Source organism: Caenorhabditis remanei, chromosome III, assembly GCF_010183535.1.
Source record: "Caenorhabditis remanei strain PX506 chromosome III, whole genome shotgun sequence".
NCBI classification, from domain to species: domain Eukaryota; kingdom Metazoa; phylum Nematoda; class Chromadorea; order Rhabditida; family Rhabditidae; genus Caenorhabditis; species Caenorhabditis remanei.
The window spans coordinates 4,842,714-4,862,553 of NC_071330.1; the positions used below are offsets into that span (position 1 = coordinate 4,842,714).

At 40.0% G+C, this 19,840-nt stretch overlaps 7 protein-coding genes across 7 annotated transcripts; 4 read left to right on the forward strand and 3 right to left on the reverse strand.

Annotated features, from left to right (window-relative positions):
* Positions 1 to 2,063: 2,063 nt before the first annotated feature.
* GCK72_009108 (uncharacterized protein) lies at positions 2,064 to 2,578 on the reverse strand (the record flags this gene model as incomplete). The annotated part of the gene is made up of 2 exons (XM_053727218.1): positions 2,064 to 2,183; positions 2,441 to 2,578. 2 exons carry the CDS (start codon positions 2,576 to 2,578, stop codon positions 2,064 to 2,066), a joined length of 258 nt encoding a protein of 85 aa, XP_053586795.1.
* On the forward strand, positions 2,514 to 5,541 carry GCK72_009109 (uncharacterized protein; the record flags this gene model as incomplete). The annotated part of the gene is made up of 5 exons (XM_003103156.2): positions 2,514 to 2,582; positions 2,792 to 3,022; positions 3,676 to 3,847; positions 3,963 to 4,225; positions 5,116 to 5,541. 5 exons carry the CDS (start codon positions 2,514 to 2,516, stop codon positions 5,539 to 5,541), a joined length of 1,161 nt encoding a protein of 386 aa, XP_003103204.2.
* GCK72_009110 (uncharacterized protein) lies at positions 2,813 to 3,144 on the reverse strand (the record flags this gene model as incomplete). The annotated part of the gene is made up of 2 exons (XM_003103112.1): positions 2,813 to 3,011; positions 3,065 to 3,144. The coding sequence occupies 2 exons, from the start codon at positions 3,142 to 3,144 to the stop codon at positions 2,813 to 2,815; spliced, it is 279 nt and encodes a 92-aa protein (XP_003103160.1).
* An 818-nt stretch (positions 5,542 to 6,359) lies between the features above and the next one.
* On the forward strand, positions 6,360 to 7,561 carry GCK72_009111 (uncharacterized protein; the record flags this gene model as incomplete). Its single annotated transcript, XM_003103114.2, has 4 exons — positions 6,360 to 6,427; positions 6,524 to 6,694; positions 6,752 to 6,904; positions 6,949 to 7,561. The coding sequence occupies 4 exons, from the start codon at positions 6,360 to 6,362 to the stop codon at positions 7,559 to 7,561; spliced, it is 1,005 nt and encodes a 334-aa protein (XP_003103162.2).
* Positions 7,562 to 7,760: 199 nt separating this feature from the next.
* GCK72_009112 (uncharacterized protein) lies at positions 7,761 to 8,235 on the forward strand (the record flags this gene model as incomplete). The annotated part of the gene is made up of 2 exons (XM_053727219.1): positions 7,761 to 7,901; positions 7,951 to 8,235. 2 exons carry the CDS (start codon positions 7,761 to 7,763, stop codon positions 8,233 to 8,235), a joined length of 426 nt encoding a protein of 141 aa, XP_053586796.1.
* Positions 7,776 to 8,196, reverse strand: GCK72_009113 (uncharacterized protein; the record flags this gene model as incomplete). Its single annotated transcript, XM_003103142.2, has 2 exons — positions 7,776 to 7,916; positions 7,966 to 8,196. The coding sequence occupies 2 exons, from the start codon at positions 8,194 to 8,196 to the stop codon at positions 7,776 to 7,778; spliced, it is 372 nt and encodes a 123-aa protein (XP_003103190.1).
* A 10,257-nt stretch (positions 8,236 to 18,492) lies between the features above and the next one.
* On the forward strand, positions 18,493 to 19,117 carry GCK72_009114 (uncharacterized protein; the record flags this gene model as incomplete). Its single annotated transcript, XM_053727220.1, has 4 exons — positions 18,493 to 18,516; positions 18,619 to 18,808; positions 18,855 to 18,967; positions 19,013 to 19,117. 4 exons carry the CDS (start codon positions 18,493 to 18,495, stop codon positions 19,115 to 19,117), a joined length of 432 nt encoding a protein of 143 aa, XP_053586797.1.
* Positions 19,118 to 19,840: the final 723 nt, after the last annotated feature.

The window sequence follows — 19,840 nt, forward strand, 5'->3', positions numbered from 1 at the left end:
ATGATTCGGGTTACTGTATTTATTAAAAACCAGTTTTTAGTACTTTTTACCAGACTTGCAAAATTCCGGGCCGGCCGAGAAAGCTCCGGCCCGGCCCGGCCCGGTCGGCCCGGATTTGAATTTTTGAACTTTTTTCACTACAATTTTTTGTTCAAAAATTTATTTTCTGAAAATTTTTCATATTTTTCCTCAAGTATATTTTTCAAAAACCTTCGAAACCTACAAAAAATTGTTTTTAAGAAATATTTTTCAAAAAAAAATCGGAAAATTTTCGAAAAAAAAATTTGAATTTTTTTCAGTACTGAACTTCCGGGGGTATTTGAATTTAGAACTCGGAAGAATAGAACTGCGACAAAATAAAACTGTGAAAATATAGAACAGGAAAAAATAGAACTGTTACAAAGTGGAACAGTGAAAGTTAGAACTGCTACAAAATAGAACTCAACAAAATAGAACTGAACACAATGGAACAGCTACAAAATAGAACTGTTACAAAATAGAACTCTAGTTCGAAGGGAGCGCGTTTGCATTCGTGACTTTTTAGAAGAATTATAACGACTTTTTTTTCAATTTTAACAATTAGTCGATGAAGAAAATGAATTTATTTGAGAAAAGTCAAAAATAAATTGAATTTTTGCAAAAAAATGCAAACGCGCTCCCTTCGAACTAGAGTTCTATTTTGTAACAGTTCTATTTTGTAGCAGTTCCATTGTGTTCAGTTCTATTTTGTCAAGTTCTGTTTTGTAGCAGTTCCATTTTTTCGTAGTTCCACTTTGTTCAGTTCTATTTTAGTCAGTTCTATATTTTCACAGTTTTATTTTGTCGCAGTTCTATTCTTCCGAGTTCTAAACTCAAATACCCCCGAACTTCCGGGCCCACCGGGCCGGGCCGGGCCGGGCCGGGCCCTAGAAATTTTCATTCCGGCCCGGCCCGGCCCGGCCCGTTGCAAGTCTGCTTTTTACCAATGAGGAATCTGAAATTTCACAATTTTTTCTTGTAAATCTGATTTTTGAGGTTTCAAGTATCTTTTTATCCCTTTTCCCTTCTTTTTTCTTTCTTTTCCACTAACGAAAGACGAGAGAAGCAGAGAGAAGATGCATGAGACCACTTGGTGACGTCACATGGGCACGCATCCCCTTTTAATGAAGCTTCTGAGGCTTTCCAGAATAGAAAACGGCCGTTTGCTGCTAAATATATCGATTTTTGTCCAAAAAACCGAAAAAAGGGGGATCCACGTGGCATTCATGCGATGAACATCGCCCCACCTCCTTCTCCTTTCACTATCGTACTGTCAAAAGCAGGTCGAATGATTCGAATGATGATGCAAATTTGTATAGATAAAAAGCATGCGTCGTGCTATCTGTTCATACTGCTTTTGTTACGAATCGTATCGAAAAAACTGTCAAAAATTGATTAATTTTCATTAGAAATTCTTTATTTTTACAGAAACTCTCCGATCTCTCCTCACCAATTCCAGCATGACACAGGTATTTTTGTTTTTTTTTACTAAAAATTTGGTTTTTCAATCAAAGAATGCGTCTTTTCAGTACGTTTTCGAAATGGGAATGACTTGTGGTGGGTGTGCGAACGCGGCTCGTCGTGTACTCGGAAAATTGGGAGGTATAAATAAGTTCTTTTAAAATTTTTTAGAAAAATAATGATTTTTTCCAGAAGACAAAGTAAAAATCGACGATATCAACGTGGAGACCAAGAAGATCACGGTGACCACCGACTTGCCGGCTTCTGATATTTTAGAGGCGCTGAAAAAGACTGGAAAGGAGATTAAACAGCTTCAATGAACATATTTCGTCTGAAAATCTGATATACATATTGGTTGTGAATATATCTATTTATTGATTTATAAACTCTGTAATTTTTGTACGTTTTCTGTGTGTGTATTACTCATAAATTTCATTTTCCCTTTCCCTCAAACGCGTTCAACCATTACACCTCATTCGATTAAATCCACCGGTGAGGCGAACTTCCGTTCCCGATTTTAGAATCTTCAGAAGTCAGAATCCGACATTTCACTACGTCTGCAGTGGCTTCTGAATATTCTGAATTCAACGCTCCAATTCGATGTGGTGAGCCACGTTGGCGCAAATCTCAGTCATTTTCGATGATTTGTTCGCGTTGCTCAACCACATCGATGGCAAAAGCGGTTTAATTTTATTTCTTTTCCTCTAAAAAAGTTAATTTTTATTAAGAAGACAAAGAAAACAACGGATATCTGCGCTAACAAGAAGAACTAGATGAGATTCTGAAGGCTTCTGAAGGTCTGTGTTGGTGTCGGGCGGTGCGAAGTTATCCCCAGAGAAGGCTCATCACTGACAGTGGGATGACCTGGAAAGTATATTGGTTTTGAGAGGTATCCCAGTTTTCAAAGCCATTTTATGAACTTTTTCCTCGAAAATCAATCTCAAATATCTTTAATTCCTACCTGTCCATTTGGCATTGGCTCGGCACCCTTCTTGAATCCGAGGTAGACAACGAACGGCACGAATCCCCACTGAATGGCGAATGTGGAGACATCGATGGTCTTGCCGAGGAACGATTTGGTGGCTGGCGAGAGCTTCATTCTGGTCTGAAAATATGGATTAGGAGCGCTGAAATCGATGACAATAAAAAGTAGAAAAATCCTGGAAAATTTACCGGGAAAACGTGGAGAAATTGAAGGAAAATGCGAAATTTTCATTGAAAAACGGGGGAAAAATCAATAAATTAAAAAGATGACTTAGATGATGAAAAAGCATCACAATAGGATAGTAAAACGAATTATGACATAATACAGGAATGTATTTCAATAAATTATTTAGCAGCAGCCGACGCGATCACGTGGAATCAGACGGAGCTCACTTCCGTGCTTCAGGAAAATATTTCCGGCGGATTGAGCTGGATTGATGCCGACTCCGTCGTTGGTGATGATGGCGGAGGTGGCTGCGGGCACCTTGAATTCCTCGGCGGCGAATTTGAGGACGGCGGTGAATGGGGTGCTTTCGGGGACAGAAAGTCTGGAAAAAAGGTTCGTCAATGATGCAAAATCGATTGTTTCGATGGTACTTACACCTTGAACGGGAGCTTTGGATCACTGGTCAACACGATCTTGAAGGTGACCTTACTTCCAGCAGTTGCTCCGTCCGACATTCCTGGAAGAAATCGATTATTAAGCACCAATTACGTCATATTTTAACGATAAATTTATCACGGAAAAATCAGAGAATATTTTTACATGAAATTGTGCAAAAACTGAGATTAAAAAATCGTGAGAATTAGTTAAACATCCATGGGAAAGCAGAGAAAAAAAAAGGAAAAATGCCAAGTGTCGCACCAGAAACTCGGCCAGATGTCGGATTCTAGGCCACCATGAGGAATGTAAAAACGTCGTTTTATGCAGAAAATTTTGAAAAAAACATTAAAATTTTTGTATAAAATAGATAAAACAAAAATCTTTTTTATTTTTCAAATACTACAAATTGCAAAACACTATTTCTCCGTCACAGACAAGTCATCTTCTCAAATGGCCTAACTTTCTTAACGCTGAAAAATCCTCCGAGTGGATTACACGGAGAGATCCGGTCAAGCGTAATTGCAACTTTAATTATTTCTGATGATTTTTTTTCCGCGCATGTTTTCTATAATTTTTAAATAAAATTCCAACAAGTTCTCGATTTTCAGAGAATGAAAAGAGCCACAAACTTGCTGAATGTAGCGACAAAATCCAGAAATTTCGGAAAAATCCGGCAATTCTCTTCAGATCCAGTAAAAGCTTCTGGAAATTTGGCAATGGAGCCCAAGAAGACACATTTCGGATTTACAGATATCGATGAGTCGGAGAAAGAAAAGAAAGGTAATTTAGTAGGCAAAACACTAATTTTCATTTGAAAAAAACATTGAAATTATGGTTTTTAACCGGTTTTGGCTGTTGAAACCTTCCAAAAAGATCTTCATTAATCTCATTCCAGTCCACTCCGTATTCGCTAACGTCGCCAAAAAGTACGATTTAATGAATGACGCAATGAGTATGGGAGTTCATCGACTGTGGAAAGACTACTATGTGGGCGGTCTCCAGATTCCATACAATGCAAAAATTCTGGATATGGCTGGAGGGACAGGAGACATTGCATTCAGACTTTTGAGAGAGTCTCCAACGGCGACAGTGACTGTTTCGGATATTAATCAACCAATGTTGGATGTGGGGAAAGAAAGAGCAGAGAAGGAGAGAGATGTACGTGGGAACTTTCGGACATTTTCAGCCTCTATGCTGTGGGAAATTGTGTTTTTCAGCTAGAAATTAGCTGAAAACTCAAAATATAGTTAATTCGCCAAGAAGTGTCGCTTTTTCTCTGGATCACAGATTTTTAGGTTTTTGTTTCTGGAATTGACGTCACCGTCTGTTTTCCCGGATTTCTGGCGCATTTTGTACTAAATATTGAAGATTTTGGTACACTTTTGGGTCATATTTGCTAAAAAAATGTTCAATTATAATGTGTTTTTTGTGAAAATAGATATATTTTCGGAAAATTTCTGTCTTTGAGGTTGCGGAGGTCGTTTTCACACATTTTCGTTCAATCAGCAACCTTTTTTTTCTAAGTTTTAAGTCTCAAAAGATTATCCTTTTGGCTGGGGTGACGTTGACGCGCCCTAACAGCTTCTGAGACAATTTTCGGGCCAGAAAAAGCTCAAAATAACGTTTTTTTCGTCAAAATCTCTGTTCTTGTCAAGGTCCGGCCTGGCTTCCAGAAAAATAAATTTTTTTTTAATTTTTAATCGAAAATGTGAACATTTCTGGTGGTTTTTCAGAATTTCTTCTAATTCTGAATGATAGTAGAAAATTTGACTTTTTCGCGGAAAAAATTCAAAATTTTTCAAAAAATCGAAAATATTTGATATTTGAACTTTGGCGCAAAGTACCCGGGCCTTGACAACTATGGTTTTCACAAATTTACGTTCAATCAGCGATATTTTTTCTAAATTTTAAGAAGAAAATTATCAAATTTTGGCTGGGGTGACGTTGACGCGATTCACCAGCTTCTGCGACAAAAAGGCTCAAAATAAAGTTATTAATGTGTTCCATTTCTCAAAACTTCCCTTTTCGGAAAAAAAACACTTTTCCAGATCCAACCATCCCGCCTAGAATGGGTTTGCGCCAACGCTGAAGAGATGCCATTCGAATCAAACACCTATGATCTATTCACAATGTCTTTTGGAATCAGAAATTGCACCCATCCCGAAAAAGTGATCCGCGAGGCGTTCCGAGTCCTGAAACCCGGTGGTCAACTCGCAATTCTCGAATTCTCAGCAGTAAACGCCGCTCTGAAACCCATCTACGACGCGTATTCGTTTAATGTGATTCCAGTTCTCGGCGAGATTCTTGCCAGCGATCGTGCCAGCTATCAATATCTTGTGGAGAGTATTCGAAAATTCCCGAATCAAGACGAATTCGCGAGAATTATCAGAGAAGAAGGATTCGGACATGTTCGATACGAGAATATGACATTCGGAGTTTGTTCGATTCACAAGGGAACCAAACCAAGAAAATGATCATTTCTCTGTGTTTTTTTCGTAGAAATTTCCTAGAATTTCAGTATTTTATATATTTTTTTCGTTTAGTTTTCGCTAATTTTTCTCGTTGATTTTGCTTGTTTTTTATTCGCATAAAATTCACTTCCTCTTTTTTATAATTACTTTCTTATATTTGTGGTTTTACACCTTCTCGTATCGAATTTACAGATTTTTAAAAAGTAAAAACGCGTCACCGGCACGCCAGGCTTTCTTAAATATGTGCTGGAAAACGCGTAAAAAGTGCACCATGTCAAAACAGATATTGTTTTTGGCTAAAATTCAAATATTTTCCAACAAAAACCCGTTTTTTCAACAACAAAAAGGAGATTTTACCGAAAACTTTTCCATTTTTCAAATTTAGAAACGCGCCAAAGACACCCCAGACAATTACATTCTGTATTTTTAGTGTTTTTAACTCAAAAATCCTAGAAAACTAAAAATTTTGACAGAAAATTTCAAATTGTGTTTTAGTTCAAAAAATGTTTTGCCGAGCTGCAAAACGCGTCATCGACGCGCCGGCCCTTTTCCCGAAGGTACCTCAAAATACTGGCGTGTCGGTGTAGTCGAAACAATCTATTACCCATCCGCCGGTGGCTGACCACTCGCTCAAAGTTCGACCCGGGGTCGCAGAGTGGGTCTCGACGCGAAGACCGTAGTATAAAACTTTTTTATGGCGAAAGTACGGTCAAGAGCCGCCGTAAATCGAAATTCCGCAACGAGACCCACTTCGGGTCCCCGGGCCGAACTTTGAGCGAGTGGTCAGCCACCGGCGGATGGGTAATACTTTATTTTCAGAAATGAAGTTACGAAACGTGATTCAAAACGGAATTCGCAACTTTTCCACCGGAAAAATCGTGTTTTCTAGGTAAGTTTTGCATGGGAAACCGATTCTGAAACCGTCTAACAAGCTCCGCCCACTCCTATAGCTGTAGACCCGTCTAAAATCAGTTTCAATATGCAGATTCAGAAGTGCGACCACGCCGACGTTGAAAGAAATCGGTCTTCTTCTCCCATCGACGAACGCGGCGCCATTCGAAGCCGGTCAAATCTTCATTCATCGAACATTCGCCTACAAAGGAGTCGTCGTTTGCTCATTTCCCTGTCGTCTTCACGAGAAACGCAGTCAGCAAAAGTAATTTATGCGCCGATTTCTCACCCAAAAAATGCCAAAAAGTTCTGAAAATTTCAGCGAGAAACATTTGACGACGAGGGATTTCTATCAGGTGTTGATTCATCGTCACGATTGGAGTCATATGGGTTTTCCGGTGGATATTACGTCGTATTTGGTGGATGCGCCAATGGAAAATAAGCGACACGGACAGAAAATGTTGACTTTAATCAAGTAATTTTTAGCGATTTTCAGCATAAAAATGCATTTAATTTCAGCGGAATGGACTGTGTGTCTCATGAAGATATCATTCCGTTCACTCCAGCTGGAGGTGTTAATTTCGATCACGACCTGTTCGACCATATATTCAACGCGGCACACGATGGAAGTGGTCTCTACAATGTTGCTATGAAGCCAGAACTCGTCGAAAGGTACACGAATTCCAATCGATCATGGTTGGGACCGCGCGATGTCTATCGGGAAAGAACCGAGAATATCGAGGTGACTGTGATGACGTTCTATCTTGGAGCGAATATGGTTGGAGGACAGCAGCAACACATGTGGAGATATGTCATCCGAATTGAGAATAAGAAGCCGGAGCAAGGAGTGATTTTGAGGGAGAGGACGTTGAAGGTGTACTCGTTAAACAATATGAATCAGATGCATGGACATGGCGTTGTTGGAAAACAACCGGAATTGAATGCGGCCACGCCGGCGTTCCAATTCAGTAGCACGCTGGAATTGAAGCATACGAAAGGAGGTCATATGTGGGGACGATTCAAAATGGAGAGGGAGAACGGTGTGCTCTTCGATGTTCATATTCCAACAATCGTTTTTGAGTCGACAGAAGAGATTAATGAGACACCAATTGCCGCTCCGGATGCTGCATAAAAATCTGTCTGAATTATGTACAAAACGTTTCTATTTTTCTTCTATCTTAGAATTGCTCCCTGAAGGTGTTCGTGCCGTACTCAACTTTAAGCTTTTTTGTTTTTCCCAGGTGACTAGCTATTATCTTAATAAACTTGTTTTCTAAAGAACATGATGTATAACGTAAGCAACAAATTTCATTGAACAAATGTGGATAACAATGAACAAAAGCCACTTAAGCCTTGACAGCGAACTTTCTGACGGCTTGGTTGCGGAGCTTGGCCTGTTGCTTGTGGGAGCGGATGGATTGCTCGTGGGCGGTCAATCTTCTGCGGATGGCGCGGGTCTTCTTGACGCGAAGGTCGATTGGCTTGTACTGAAAATAAGGAAAATTAGAATTTGTTATAAAGATAATACAAAAATACCTTGTGGTCAGCGTAGAACTTGCGGAGCTCTTGCTTTTGGGTCTGGTTGATGACGGTCAAGACTCTGGCGATGTTCTTGCGGACAACGCGAATCTTGGAGAGCTTGGAAGCGGCTCCTCCGGTGACCTTGGAGACACGAAGGGTGGCGAGCTCGGTCTTCTGCTCGTCAAGAGTCTTTTGAAGGGCATCCTTCTTCTGTCCGCGGAGAGACTTGGTCTTCAGCTTGGTCATGACTATAGTGGTAACCCTGAAAATGAATTGATTGATTAAATGTCGAAATTGTGCGAAAAAATAACGAGATTTACAAAAGGAAATATTAAACAAATCTGACAAGTCGGAAAAGATATCGAATAAGTAAGATTTGAATTGAGTAAACGAAACGTGTTAGCTGCTTTACTATAATTACGAAAATGAGCGGAAATAAATTTACAAAAGTATTAAAAACAACGCTAACCACTTAAAATTACTCAAAGAATATTATTCAAGCGTTTTTCAGAAAAAAATGCAAAAGAAAAGCGATTAAGAAACGAATTTGGGCAAAACTGTCAAAAGTCAAATCTCTGGCCTAAACTCAAAACAGTGATTTAGATGGTTTTTTCTCGAAAAACTTGCGGATAACGTTGATCATCTAGCTCAAAATAATTTTTCCTACTAATTCACAGCAAAAATCGCATACAAATCGCAAAATTTGACTGAAAAATTAAGAAAAAGAAGAAAAAATCGCGAAATTCACAGCGAAACACATAGCGCGCAGAAAAGAGGGCGGAGCGATGAGTGGAAACTGCAGCCACCGCACGCCTTCCATACACTCCCGCAAAACACGCTCCTAGGTGTATGGACAGCGCGCGTGGTTTGAAATTGAGTTTTTTGAGAGGAAATTTATTTTCTTTCGAAATTTGAGATTTTCTGAAAAAGAAAACTGAAATTTTAAAGAAAATAGATCAATTTGTAGCTTTTAAAATGAATTTAGTAAAGTTCACAGGACAAATTGTTTGAAAATCATTCAGAGACGTCGAAAAATTCGCCAAAAAAAGAAAAACATATTTTAAAAATGTATTTTTCTTTCAAACTGCCGCTTTTTCTCTGCATTTTTCAGATTTCTAAACTCAAATTAATAGAATTTTAGGTTTTTGATTCTGGATTGTGGTCGCCCGGCCGTTTTCCCTGATTTTCGAGTTTCTGGCGTGTCGGTGGCGCGTATTGCACTGAAATTTGAAAATTTTGGTACACTTTCGGGCCATATTCGCCAAAAATGTTTAGTATTATGCGTTTTAGCTCTATTTTCAGAAAATTTCTGTCAGAAAACAAAGAAAAACTCAGATTCAGGAGTCTGGCGCGCCGTTGACGCAAATTTCTTTCTAGAAGATGTCATTTTAATAATTTTCAGCTGATTTTACAGATTTTTTCACAAAAATCAACCTCTCGCCCATCGTCGACGTCGTTTTACAGATTTCGTTTCTGAAAAAAAAACTTTTTGGTCTCCCTATCACCCATAAAATGACCATCAATCAACTCGTAAAGCCCCACAATTTTGCAAAAAGCCGACAAAAAAAAGAGAGAGAAAAGTGGCAACAAAGAAAAAAAAAATGGACACAAAAACACAACACAAACAAGAGGTTTTCTATACGAAGTGATGAACATCTCGAGTTTCGACCATCTCTCCAGTGGTCAAACAAATAAAATAAAAAACAAAAAAATTGAGAGAGAGAGCGCGGAGAGCACGCCGCGCGGAATGGAATATCGTTTTTCATTTTTCGCGTTTTTTTGTTCTTGTCGTTGTCTATGGGTGTCTTTTCAGGCCCATTTATTTCGTTCGGAATGGGGGAGGGGTCCCATCTGTCTTTGGGCGCCAAAAGACAAGAGAGCACACCCCTCTTGAGCAAAAAATGTGTGCGCGGGGCGCTATACGAAAGTGACAACCCGGATTTTTTTTTGGAAAATTTTGGTCTCGTTTTGGTTATGAGACGCGTTTTGAACTAATTTTCTATTTTTAGTTTTGAGAGTTAGGATGGACTATGAGCTTTTCGGAAAATGGTGAAGCTTTTAGTTATTCTTTCAGTATTCGGTTTTCCAGGCCTTCGGATTTCAATGGCCTAAAAAGCTCAATTTCGATAATTAGGACTTCATTCTTAAACTAGGAACGATGCATGTGAAAGTAATTTTCGATCTTAACCAGATTACGGTAACAATGACATATACAGTTTTCCAGTTTTTGTTCATACTAGGGTTATAGATTTCCAGGTGTTTTCTTCCTTTGATTTCTCATCACACTCCACCTTTTACCTCATGGAGTTTTGCGATTGATTTTTTGCTTTTTTAGCTTTCTCTGACGGATTTTGAGTATTTCTCTGGACCCTTACCAGAATTTTGATAATTTTCGAATCATTCCTTGTCAAAAAATCAGCCTTCTTCAGATCTGCGATAAAAATTCTTAAATTATCATACATATTCACATTTTGATACCAATTTTAAATTTTTATTCGAAAACTGTACTTTTTCAAAAAAATTCAAAAAAACTTGAAAAACTCAAAATGTTTCAGAACGGGCCGAGCGGGCCGAGATTTTTCCTGGTTTTGGCCCGGCCCGGCCCGGCCCGTGACAAGTCTGGTTCGCATATTTAGATTTCTCGGATTTCTGATCTTCTACAGAATTTCAGTCTCCCTAATGATCTGTCTGAATCAAATTTCTTCTTCCGATAATTCGGTTCCCTAGCTTTAGAGCTTATCAGGTCTTGATCTTACTTCGAAGGATTCTAATATTGGATTCTAAGGATTCTAATATTTCCAAAATTCTTCCTATCAGAATTTTCGTTTTCTTAGGGGGGTCTTTGGATTTTATCTTTCCTGTTTTTCTCTTCTCTAGATTCTTTTTGAATTTGAGGAAATACTTCTGATAACGCTCCCTTTTTCTCTCCAAAAATCAGATTTTCTTGAAGTTTTCCATTTCAGAGTTTTCCTTTCTTTCAAGAATCCTTTTTTTCTCCTCGGATTCAGACATTTCCAGAAATTTCGCATTTCTGTGCCTATATTTCCAGATTCTAGTCATTTGGACTGCGATACATCTCGTGTTTTCTCTGTCCGCGGATTTTCGCTGCTTTATAGAAATATTCTGGATTTTAGTATTACTCATTCAGGCTTAATTTTTCTTCAATTTTCTTACTCAAACTTTGTTGTTCCCCACTACTAGATTTCTCGACGTTCTTCCCCCCAAACTTTCTGTTCTCCGATTTGACCCTGATGACGTGGCAAGACCAACGACATATTCCCCAGATCCCAGGGACATGTGTCCATCCAGATATTTGTCTCAATTTTCAACTTGTCTCTCTCTGTGTTTTATTCCCCCCACCATCTCCATATCACACAATAGTCCCATAAACTCGAGTAGTCCGTGTCAAATGAGACACATTCTTGTCTCCGATAGTTCTTCAAATGGGGTTCAAACTTTGGCCGATTTCTTGTAGACGTCTCTTGTTTGCAACAAAGATTTGTGTTGGGCGCTAAAAGAGAGTCCCAGTGGGAATTAAGGAATGAGAGGATGAATATTTGCAGACGTGGAAATGGACATTTCCGAGAATAGCGAAATGAGAATTAGGAAAAGTTCTATATTATTATCGGACCCCTGTTACAGGATCCTTGGTTCCAAAAGTTTACTGAATGGGGAGTATAAGTTCTAAAAAGAACAACTGAACCCATCAGCGATTAAAAAACAATTGTCTACATCATGGATAATTAAATCAGCTGTCTTAAAATCATCTCGAAGTATATGCAAAAGTGGCGGCCGACATCTCCCGGGTTCCGCGCGCCGCCATGCTTATCATTGAAAGTGGGCGGGGCGTCGGAGGATTTAGGAAGTTTGGAAAATTAAAAGTTGATTTTCCTGGGCTTTTGATTGTTTTCAAATGAAAAATATGTTTTTTTTTGTGTTTTGGAGAAACTTTGCATAAAAACGGCCCAATTCTTTAAGAAAACTCTAGTTTCCGTGATTTTGTGAAGTTTTATCAGATTTTAGACGGTTTTTGCGATTTTATATGATTTTCAGAAGATTTGAACACCGAATATGTATAGGAACTGTTGAAAATGTTCAGAAATTGACAAAAAATCGACAGAAACTGTAAAAATTCGAGAAAATTCCATCGAAAGTTTTATAATCCCTCCCGCGACCACCGATCCATTTTGACCCGCATAGCGCAGTCGGTAACATCACTGACCAGTAATCTGAAGACCAGAGTTCGATTCCACCTCCCCACATAATTCTTTTTTCTTTTTTTGAAGACTGTGCAAACACTATTCGGACCGCCCTGACCAGCTATTTTCCTCCAAAAATTCATTTTATTTTTTGTTCCCACTAGCTGAGCAAACAAAAATATGAAAATCCCATTTTTCCCACTATATATATATAGAAATCTCCATTCGTAAAGCAGTCATTTTTCCCTTTTTCTCCAAAAGAATCGGTTGCCATGGGTTACTGAAAAAAGAGGAGAAGCAGGAAATGTGATATGGATTTTCAATTCTTTTTTTCCAGTCTCAAATTCGCTATACAACTTTCAGTCGTGTCCATAACTCTGTCTATACATCCGGATGTCCCACAAAGACCAAAAAGTGCAAACCTTTTCTGTTTACACATCCATATTCATATATAGTCACGCCACTATCATCTTTCCTATATGTTTGTACGTTTTTTCGAGAAAATCTGAGCCCAAAAAAGGGGGAGAGAAGAAGACAAAAACAAAAGAAACAACTATACATTTTGAGGGCAATGGTATCGGATTACTCACTGACCCTTCCCGCCCTTTTTGGTATTGGTCAGATGCGGCGTGGATATACTTTTTTCGATTTGAAAGAGTTTTTCTGGAAATTTTGGATTATCTTCATGAACTGTGTTCTGAAAAACATAACGAAAAATTTAGAAGTGGTTTTCACCCATTTTTAAACTACCCGGGGGTCGAACCCTGGTAGATCAACCCTAAAAACTTGTCGACAGGTGGACTACTGGGTCAAAAAATGTCTTTGTATTCTCTACGGCCGCCGACCACCTCCTTTCAGTTCACTCATTGGCTTATATGGCTACGCTTTTGCCTTTGGTTCTAAGGGTCGCTGGTTCGACCCCCAACTAGTGCAAATTCTCATTTTTCTCTTTTGTTTCTTTTTCTATTGCAAACTTTTCGAACCCATCACAGTCTTAGCAGTCCATCAGTCCTTCTCAACGACTTCTTCACACCCACTTTTTCATTTCCTTACTCCTTCCTCGAAAATCCCCAACTATCAGTCATTTCCCTCTCTAATCCCTAGGAATTTCGTCGTCGTCGTTCCCCTCGAAGAATTTTCACAAAAAAAAAGAAACGAAAAAAAGCGAAAAACTCCTCCCTATAAAGGGGACGTCTTCTTCTTGTTAGTTGGGGCTCCAGTTAGAAGAAAAAAAGAGAATGTTTCAATGGGCGAATAAGAAAAGACAAGCAAAACGAGCAAAAAAACGAGAGAAAAGAGGAAAATTTTATCGGTTTTCTGCTCCTCCCACCCTTTCTGATAGCAGTTGTGAGAGGAGGGAACAAGACGGAAACTCGGTCTCCTCTTCCCGCCGAATTCGCGTTCTTCGAAGTCCATGCCCAAAACTATAACAAGATTTGGGTCGAAAACCCATTTTTGGGAAGTTAGCGGTCCCTAGGTATCCCGGCGGACACGTCACTTTTCTTTCACTCTTTTTTACACTACTGAAATTTGACACCTTTCCGTTTTTTTTCTTTTTTCAACTAGTAGTAGTGACCAGCGTCTCGAAAAAGCAATGCAAAAAATAAATGGGGTGTAGGTGGAATCGAACCGTGGTCAGTAGATTGGTGGGCCGACTCCTTAACCACTAGGCCACATGTTTGTCTACCAGGAGCGGGGGCGTGAAACTGTCGGTTTCTTGTACCGCTTCCTTGCTAATTATGTCGAAGCTCGGATGGTCGACCTGGTTGCGTTTTTGGCCAGCATTCCAGTGATCGCAGGTTCGATCCCCACACCTCCCCAACTTTTTTTTTTGTTTTCTAATGAAGTAACTAGAACTCATCCCTAAAAGTGTCTCCTCCTCTCCGAGATCCTAAAAGCCTTCTTCTTCTCTTCACTAATTGTATGTCTGCGTCTCCACTCATCACCACACTATCTCGTCGATTTAATTGCAACTTGAAGAAAGAAGAACGAGAGAGCTTCTTCTCCCCCTCCATCTCTTCTTCGTTACTTTTCGCCTCTTAATTCACTTTTGTTGCACATCACAAAGAGATAGAGTTGAGAATTAGAGAAATAGAGTGTTTTGCAGAAGAAAAAAGAAGGAAAAGACAAAAAACTTTCTTCTCTCGGGTACGGAATTTTCGAGTGATTTCAGTCGACAATTTGACCACTCTGACGTCATTTCGTACTAGTTGATTAGTATGCAAGTGCGCTCTGTTTTGCATCAAATTTGAATATTAGGTTTTGAGTGTGTACAGTAGTACTGACTTGAAGAGACTCTTCAAGTCGAAAAAGGAAATAAATTGGATTTTTCTTGTTTAGTCAAGTGGTTATGCCGTTTTCCAACTTTGCCAAAAGAAAAAAAAAAGTTCTATGCGGAATCGAACCCGCGTCCCCATTCTGATAGACTGACTCCTTAGCCACTCGGCCACGGTAACCGTGTGCAGGTGATGGGAGGCGAAACCGCCGCTCTTATCAATTGCTTCCCCTCTTCTATTCTCCATTGGTAGTATGGTCGACTGGGTTACGCTTTTGCCAGTCGTTCCGAGGGTCTCTGGTTCGATCCCCGGCTAGGCGAAACTATTTTTGTTTGGTTTTTCAAACTTTGCTCATAAACTCAAAAGTACAATTTTCTGCGTCTCCACCTCTCCCTCACTTTATTTTTTGAGTTCATCATCCATAACCCTTCCCATCTCAACTGCAAATGACATTCCTTCGAGAGAATGCTCCGCCCACATTTAGCCGCGGGCAAAAATGCAAAAATGTGCACCACACTAATAATTCATCTCCTTTAGGCGTCTTAGAAGGGGCTTAACCAATTTTTCTCTCCTTTTTTCTACATCTCAACCAATTTTTTTGGTATCTTTCATCTCGAGAACTCACATAAATCAGATGAGAAGGTCAAAGAGTGGTTTGGGAGATATGAGAGAGTACATAGAATTGAGAGAGTGCAGAGAATGGATCTCTTTATCATTTTATCACCACCGACACTTTTATCTTCTCTTTTTTCATTTTATCACCGCTGTCTTTGCGTTTTCTCAGTTTTTCTAGGGTTCTGGTCATTGGTATCAAAGATTTTAGGCTTTGCAAAAAAAAGCAAAAAAAGTTTGGTGCCACCCGGAATCGAACCCTGGTCGTTTGTGAGCAGTTGGGAGTCTACCTTAACCACTCGGCCAAAAACTTTCTTTCGTATTTTTGCCAAAAACTCATCGCAAGTGTGTTATTTTATTGTTTTTTCTCGTGTTCTTTACCACCTCAATCATGTCATTTCCCTCAAAACCAGTTGTCATTTCTGTCGTGGTGTTCACTTTGTTTTATTGCGTCGTTTCTTCACAGGTACTAGGTTCTTTGTGTTTTGAAGATTCTCTGGAATGCAAACACGCTCTATTGCAGTAGCTAATGAAAAATTTTCTGCAAACAAAATCCAATATCTCCTTCTCAACTAATACTCATCATCATTGTTGACTGAAACATTTTGCATCTTCTCTTATCCCCCTCCTCCTCCTTCTTCGTTTCTTCTCCCCTATTCCAACCCAATTTTCTGAACAAAACGAAAAGAAAAAAGAGCACGTCCATATTGCTCTTCCTCCCAAATGTTTCTTTTTTCTTCTTTTTTCTTCTCCTTTGAAAAATATGTTTCATCGGGTAACGCTGCCCTTCCCCATTCATCTTCATGCTCTAATAACTTTCTCTTCACTTTTCATTTCAGTTGACACTCTTAAAATAGTGTTACAAAAAAGAAAAAAAAACGTTTGACCTGGGAGAGGAATTGAACCCCAGACCCTCCGAACCAAAAGCTATCGCGTTAGCCAGTAGGCCACGCACACAGCCCCTCTTGCCACGTGGAGTCGACACCTCATTCACCCAAAAAGACGACAAGATAAAGACGAAAAAATGGAACCCAATTGCTAAATAATCCCGAAAATTTATGACCTATTTGCTTGACTTGTGCCGCCACGGCTCCCTCCCACACCACTTGTTTTTTGTGTGCGTTTTGTCTCTATCTTTTTACTTCGTTTTTTCTCCTCCCACTACTATACTAAAGTAGGTAAAAGTACTACGACTACTACAATTTATTCTGAGAGAGAGATGGATGGATCGCGTGTAAATTGCTAGGTGGAAGGTGTCGGGTGGTGACACCTGGTCGGCGCCATGATTGCAGGGGAGAGAGACCTCCGAGAGGGCACCCCTTTGTCTTATAGTAGTTTGGACTTTTTCATTCATTGAAAATTCTGGTCTTTTCTTCCGGGTTTCCCCTAAATTGTGTTCTTTTTGGGTTGCAAAAAAGAAAAAAAGAATATTAAGGTGGTGGGGAATTGAACTTGCAACTCTCCGAACCAAAAGAGGGATCGGTAACCAGTCGGCTACCTGTGCACGGAAGTGTTTCCACCTCAGAACGTATAGGAATGCGATGCTTTCTGAGATCTTCGCCCTCCCGTTCTCTCCCAAAAAAACAAATCCCTGTTCCTTATCCACCCTTTCGACCAGTACAACATGGCACTCTATCCGGTCCTAAAAAAAGTGCAAGTGTCCAGCACTAGTATCTCCAATCGACTCAAATGGGTTAGATGGCAAAAAGCGACTGAAAGCACAGCCCGGATATGCTCCCCGAGAGACTCGTTCTCTCTGGATATCGCTCTCTTTTCTTTCGGACGCGACGATCCTCGCTCTAATTGGTTTGGATTTAGATTGCGTTAGTTTTGAAATCCAAGTACTTGGTGCTAAAATTGGAAATTCTGCAAAGTTATTGTAATGTGTTACTGACGGCAGAAAATGTTGTTCTTAACGTATTTTCGATGAAAAACCCATTTGAGTTATAAAAATCACATTCAGTTTCATAGAAAATAATGTTTTTCTATGAAATATTTCAAAATTTTGAGCAAAAAGGCGTTCTCCCATTTTTCCTAGCTTACCGACTCTTCACGCCCCGCCCACTTTCCATGTTAAGCATAGCGGCGCGCGGAACCCGGGAGATGTCGGCTGCTACTCATAGGTATAACCCGAGGTGAGCTGCTTACATCGCTTTAATTAGCCATGTAGGCACTGCCGTGGTTATTAATTGATGGAGGAGCTATTCGTAACGTAATCCATCAGAAATTAATTTTTGGAAACAAGGATCCCGTAAAAGGGGTCCGGAAATCTACGACGAAAAGTCCAAAAAGCTAATCGAATTTATCCACTAAACTCCGCCCACTCACTTTGCCAATTTCATTACGTTTCGTTCTGTGTATGTTTTTTGTGTCGTGGGGAACCTCATTAGACCCAATGAATTCGAGTTCAAAAAAGCCATTCTCTTCCAATTCATGCATGCAATTCGGATGAGTCGTAAAAAATATATACGTTTGATTTTCTGATTTTCGATGCGAAGCTTTTTGAGCAAGACAGAGTAATTTATCGTAATTGTCCTCAACGAAAACATGATAATTGTCGCGGAATGTACCTGCTAGTACCCTCCTCTCAATCACCATATACATAATCTCCGGAAACTTCACTCCTTGAGAGGGAGAAAGAGGTTTAGTTGTCCAAAACTTTTTATGACATAACTATTGGATATTTTAGTTTTGTTTTTATAATTTGGAGTATAAATTCAAATTTTGGAAAACTCTTCCATTCATTTTTCTTTCATTTAAAATGAAAATTTAAGAGTTTTGTTCAATAGTAAACGCGTAGAAGTTTCTTTCCGAAATTCCCTTAAAAACAGTTATAAAAATTTTGAGTCAAAAAGTGTGGAAATCTCAATTTCAAGTCCAGATCGCTGGCCGAACTTCCCAAATCGAACTCCACTTTTCCACGCCCACCGTTCCTCCCTCCCCCGCACCCCCACATTCATATACGCTTCCTATTTTTGTAAAACCACCGGGCGTCGTGGCGGGCGCCTGTGAGCCAGCTTCTTGGCGGTAGACAAGTGTGGATGGAGTGAAAGGAGGCGTCCTGTGTATATCGTTGTCACCGACGACCGAGCGTCCGTTGCCAAGCGCTGCGTTCACTAGGGGTCATCTCTCGGAAGAGGGGCGGTCCCGGGTGCATAAGGAGCGGTGGATGGTTCAGGACCGAAAGGTAGCAGACAAAAGCTGCCGCGCGGTGCAGTGGCCGGATAGCGCTTGCGAGGTGACACGTGTACACAGCCTCCTTGATACCTTCAGACCACTTGTCACTTTTTGGACTTTTTTCCTCCGATCTGTCATGTCCTTGTCCTACCCATTCAATCAGGTTTTCTTTTGATAACTTCCGCTCCTTGTCAATCTCCTTCATCTTATCCACCCATTCATTTCATTCTTTTTCAGGTAACCCAGGCCGTCCAGCGGTTCTCTCCCACCACCGCAATATGCCACTACCAATTTATAAACATGTAAGTCAAATCATTTTGTAATTCAATCACTGCTTTACCGCACATTTTGAAAGCGCGTTCGGTGGAGCGCGTTTGAAATGAAAACTTTCATAATATTTCCAGCCAAACGAGGGTGAGGAGGAGATGAAAAAAGGTTGGGTGCGACACGAAAAACTGTGCGCACAGCTGGAAGCGTGCTCGCTTGACTTGAAACAAAACGAGGCGCAGATGACGATTTTGACGGCGACAGGTGGAGAACTTAAGGAGAAACACAAGAAGATTCGAGGACTTTTGGATGAAGCAAAAGCTAATGGTAAGGTCGCATCCGGACAGATAGACACACAGACAGACTTTTGTAGGTCAGCAAAAAGAGTTGGAAGAGTTGTCAAAAGAGATTGAGAATGTGGAGACGCAGACGAGAGTTTGGCTCAACGAGCTGCATGATGTGCATGATAAACGAGTGGATATTGATGTGAGTTGACGGGAAATTCAAACAATTAACAAATTGAATTTTCAGTGTCAAATGATCCGACTGGGTGCCGAGGTAAAGAAGAACGAGACGTATGTGCAATTAGCATGTATTGATATCGAAAGGATGGAGCTTCGTCATGAGATCAGGTAGGTCAAATATGGAAATGAGCTTTTTTGGCTGGAGTTTGATAAGTGCGCTCTATTGAGAACTTTTACAAAAATTCTCATTGGAGCGTACTTGTTAAAAGCAACCAAACACTTTTTTTTCAATATTGAAAAAATTTTGCTTTCTGTGTCAATTAGTACTAGTTGTCTCGGTTGCAGATGGAAAAAATTCCTCCAAAACAACACATGCAAGTAACTACAACCGTTCTGCAGCAATCCATCGTCATGATCTACTGATGACGTCATCATTCCCCTCACCCTTCCAACACACAAATCATTGCTTCGGTGTTTTCTATTTAAGGTTTATGCGGATCGCGCTCTACCGTCCTCTCACATTCTCCAAGTGTTAGGCGGAGCGTGGTTGCATAGTAGTATCCCCGTGCTTACTTTTCTTTTCCTTCTGCGCGTCACCCCCTGTAAATTGTAGCTGGTTTCTCATTCCCCGTCTTCCCCCTCTAGTGATATAGTTGTTGGCCACGCCCCCTTTTCTAGGCCAGAATTACTTTCTTGTTTTCACCTCGTGGCCTAACTTTTTCTTGAAAAAGTTAGTCCACCATCCTCTCTCTCCTTTCCCTGTCTTTCATATAATATGCAACGCTTGAGGTTTTTCTTGTTTTTTTTTTCTATGTTTCAGAAGGCCCAAGACATCTTTCAGTCTCTTTACTTTTATGAATCTAAATCCCTCACAGCATACTTTCCTTTCCATTTT